Source organism: Melampsora larici-populina (genome assembly GCF_000204055.1).
Source record: "Melampsora larici-populina 98AG31 unplaced genomic scaffold MELLAscaffold_16, whole genome shotgun sequence".
NCBI classification, from domain to species: Eukaryota; Fungi; Basidiomycota; class Pucciniomycetes; order Pucciniales; family Melampsoraceae; genus Melampsora; species Melampsora laricis-populina.
The window spans coordinates 1,128,980-1,132,780 of NW_006768780.1; the positions used below are offsets into that span (position 1 = coordinate 1,128,980).

The following is a 3,801-nucleotide window of genomic DNA, read 5'->3' on the forward strand; positions in this document are numbered from 1 at the left end:
TCTTGCTTGGCGATAAACCCAGTCTTACGGTTTACCCTTGACACGAGTGATTCGGTCAAGGATGTTTACAGTTCAATTTGCATTATGGGCACATCTACAAAACTCACCGCAAAACTACCAATTGATCCCAGATGCTCAGCAAGAGCCTCGACTAACTAAATCTGTGTTGTGGGTGAAATGAGCGCTAATCAAGCCTATTCTTGAAGAAATTTCGCACCCTGTTCCTTGTGCTTTTGGCGGTAGTATTGTCGAGAACATGGGAGCTGAATCTAGTGCATACTATGCCATATGCGGGAAACGACATCTGGAGATTGATTAGCAAGTTAGCGACATGATTTACTGCTCGATTTGTGAGGACCAAAGGTTCGTTTGTAGCATTTTTTTGTTCTCCAGATCCACTTGTTGGAGACATGACAAAGCAAGAAAAATGTTCAGTTGAAAAGTGGAGTTGATATTCCCCCATATTTGAAAAATTGATGATTGAGGTCAAATCCATTCCTTCACCTATTTCCCTCCTTATATTCAGTGCTTGAGGGCACATCCAGACCTGAACTCCACGCAAGAAAATGCATCAAACACCATCTTGGGCCACAATGCAAGATCATACGATTGTCCTTGATCCAGGTGCCTTGATCATTGGTACAATTCTCCGGGAGGAGCTCATCAACAGCAGACACACAGTGAGCAAACAAAACTTTGAACAAAGATATTCTGAATATCACTCATTGCCTTTGACTTGGTTGGCTTTACTTGCAACTGCACTTAACAAGTCCTCCGAGCAACTCTATAGGGGCAAGGGCTGCCAGTAAAATACTCCCAGTGGGATTGTTGCATGTGGATGCCTGTTCAATTGGAACTGGACTCTATGAATAAAAAGAAATATGACTTGGTACACATGCAATGGAAACTCTCCCCAGCACCCATCTGTTCTTGGGCCAGAGCTGCCACTCATCTGGCCTTCTGACACGGGCTGTGAAATACTTCAACCACTGATGTGCCAGACCAGTAGAAGTAATCACATGTCCACAGTAGAGAATCCTATCCATGACAGTGAGCTGCGCATGATCAGGCTAGATTCTCCTTTGAGTGACCATGTTGGGGTATCCAAAAAATGTTTAAATGACTTGTGTTTTCAAAAGTTTGCTTAGATAACCCAGTTTCAGGCACATCATCAGACCTTTGAGACAATTGTGATCTGAGCTCAGAAGCAACACCGCGGCGCCTCCAAGTGGGTCTATCATGTCATTGGATCCCTGCTCAAGTTTTGAATTCATGATATTTACTTTGTACTAAGCTCTCACATCAATCCAAAATTGAATCAAAATCATCACATCTTGCCCAATTCCACAAGCTTCTCCAATCCTCAATCTCAAAGCTTGACAAATTTATTACAGTCATGGTTTGTACTTGTTGCCACCCACAAAGTGGTCATAGCGCAAGATTTGCCACCCAATACTCTGCTTCATAATTGGTTCTGCTCTTCAAAAAACCCTTGTAGTATATATTTCAAACTCTAGTTCTGCCTAGCTCTATTGCACCTGAGAATTTATTTGCAGGAGTCAATAGCAAAGAGAAATTGACCGTGACTCTGCAGATAGAGCCAATCCACCAGATATGTAAAGCATGTGGAATTAAAAGCCCACATCTCTACCTTCAAAGCTGGCTCTGCTTGAATGAAATTTGTCAAGAGTTTTTTGAAAGACAAAACACAAACACCTTATGCAACAATGAAAACTTGACTTGCATTCCTTGGGTACTCAAGTTCCAGCCTGGTCTCAAAAAGGGAGAAAGGGTACCCCAGCAACTTCAACTACCTAGTATTCAGTCATTGGATGAGAAAGAGACCTCTAGAGCCCTCAATGAAGGTATGCGTTGTGGGATTTACTGTTCAGATTGCGGAAGAATTTCCTGACATATATACTTGGTTTGATTGCTTTGTAATTACGCAGCTTGCCATATAAGTCTGTGTTGTGTTCTCTGAAATCAGCAAGGAATGGAGACAACTACTAAGATGATCATGTACTGCTGGTGAATTTTTCCAGTTCAAGGTCAATCTTCAAGTAAACTGCATGTACAGGGGCTTTGACCTACCGCAAACATGTCAAAAAATTTCCAAAGCTATGTTTCTGAGCCCCATTGTAAAGTCCTTGCAATCTTTCCAATGTCCACTTTCACAGCACATGTATATAAGTTTTTTGATGGGTTGGGGTACATTGTTCATGCTGTGTATGATCCCAAAGATAGAGGAAGTCAAGCTACCTCCAATGTGGACAAAATATTCCATAGCTATCAAAAATATATCAAACCCCACAAATTCAAGAGGAATACCTTCCAACACGCTTACTCATGTACGCCTAGATACATTAGACACAAAAGATATACCTGGCTGACTGCTTTGAATGTATGGCTCTTGGATTATATAGCTCACACAAGGTTGGCACAGCAGTTTACGTGAGTTTTAACCACATGTTACATCCAGCAAATTGCTCAAGCCTATCAAGTGAAGCCTACTCACAATCATTGGGATCAAATAGGTTGAACTCTGGGATGACTTATACATTTTGTGCAGGTTAGTTCTAACTCTCCAAATCTGATATGTCTTCTAGCTTTTCTTTTACAGTCTTCAGATTACTGACCTTTCTGCAAATTTACAAAGGTGGACACTATTCCCCAGAGTCATTCACCCCTTCCTGTAGTCAGTGCCATAGGAAAATTGCATAGCTTCATGGAGGAGTTCAATAAAAGAGCTCCACGTCTTTTTGGGTACGCCTTGTCAAACACGTTTAACAAGATTCTTTCATGTTGCTACTTGCCTGGTACAGGGATGAACATGAGTGAGATGATACACCCATATGCTCTTGAAGAGGCCAAAACTTATACTGAGTCTGATATGGTGGCATTATATTCCAGTTTCACACCAATGATGAGGTAATTAGGCTAGCAAAGGCCATTATTTCATTTCACCCTCTGTTATGATGATGTTTCTGATATTTCACAATTCATAAAGAAAGGTTTTGGGCCTCTAGTCGCAAGCTTGGGTCTTGGATCCGCAGCAATCATGTCATTCAAACCAAAGTCAATCAAAGTCAAAACAGAGAAATTGTCAGATCAGACATCCTCTGAGCAGCCTCATGGCGGTGAAACACCAGACACAAAACCAACATCAGCAAAGACGGCCATGACACTTTTGTTCAAACACAGTGATATTGTCCTTCAAGTAGGTCCAGGGCTCCAAAGAGATTGGCTTCATGCGGTGGAAATGTTACGATCCCAATGTAACAGGTGTGACATATTACATCATCACATGTCACGTACTTGAGGAGTACTTCATCTTGTACCTTACGTCACTTGTAGCCCTCTCTTCATCTGACAATCTACTATATAGACAGAACCCCACCTATCAGGGAACCAATCCTCGTCGAGAACCCCATCCCTGTCCTTAACAGGAAACCAATGGATTTAGAATTGGTTTGTCTGTTCACCCTTGGCTTCACTCACTTCAAATGCCATTGACTGGTTGGTTTTCTTTTGAAACAATGGCAAAATATATAGCAGCAACAGCTTGTAATATACGCTCAGACATCCTGAAACCTTAGTGCTTGTCATTTTCTATATCCTGTGTTGTGTCAACCCATGATGATCAATTCAAAGATATCTAAGCGCCTACATCATGATCCTGGACCAATAGAACAAAAGAATTGCTTGTATGGTAGGTTGATATCAAATTGTTCAATAAATATTTTCGCTCCATAATTAAGCATATCTTAACCCAGACCTACAATCTTGCAAATCATGCAAGGA

General features: G+C 41.4%; 1 protein-coding gene across 1 annotated transcript; it reads left to right on the forward strand.

Moving 5' to 3' along the window:
• Window positions 1-2,725: 2,725 nt before the first annotated feature.
• On the forward strand, window positions 2,726-3,596 carry MELLADRAFT_52478 (uncharacterized protein; the record flags this gene model as incomplete). The annotated part of the gene is made up of 4 exons (XM_007409477.1): window positions 2,726-2,834; window positions 3,012-3,253; window positions 3,447-3,468; window positions 3,553-3,596. The coding sequence occupies 4 exons, from the start codon at window positions 2,726-2,728 to the stop codon at window positions 3,594-3,596; spliced, it is 417 nt and encodes a 138-aa protein (XP_007409539.1).
• Window positions 3,597-3,801: the final 205 nt, after the last annotated feature.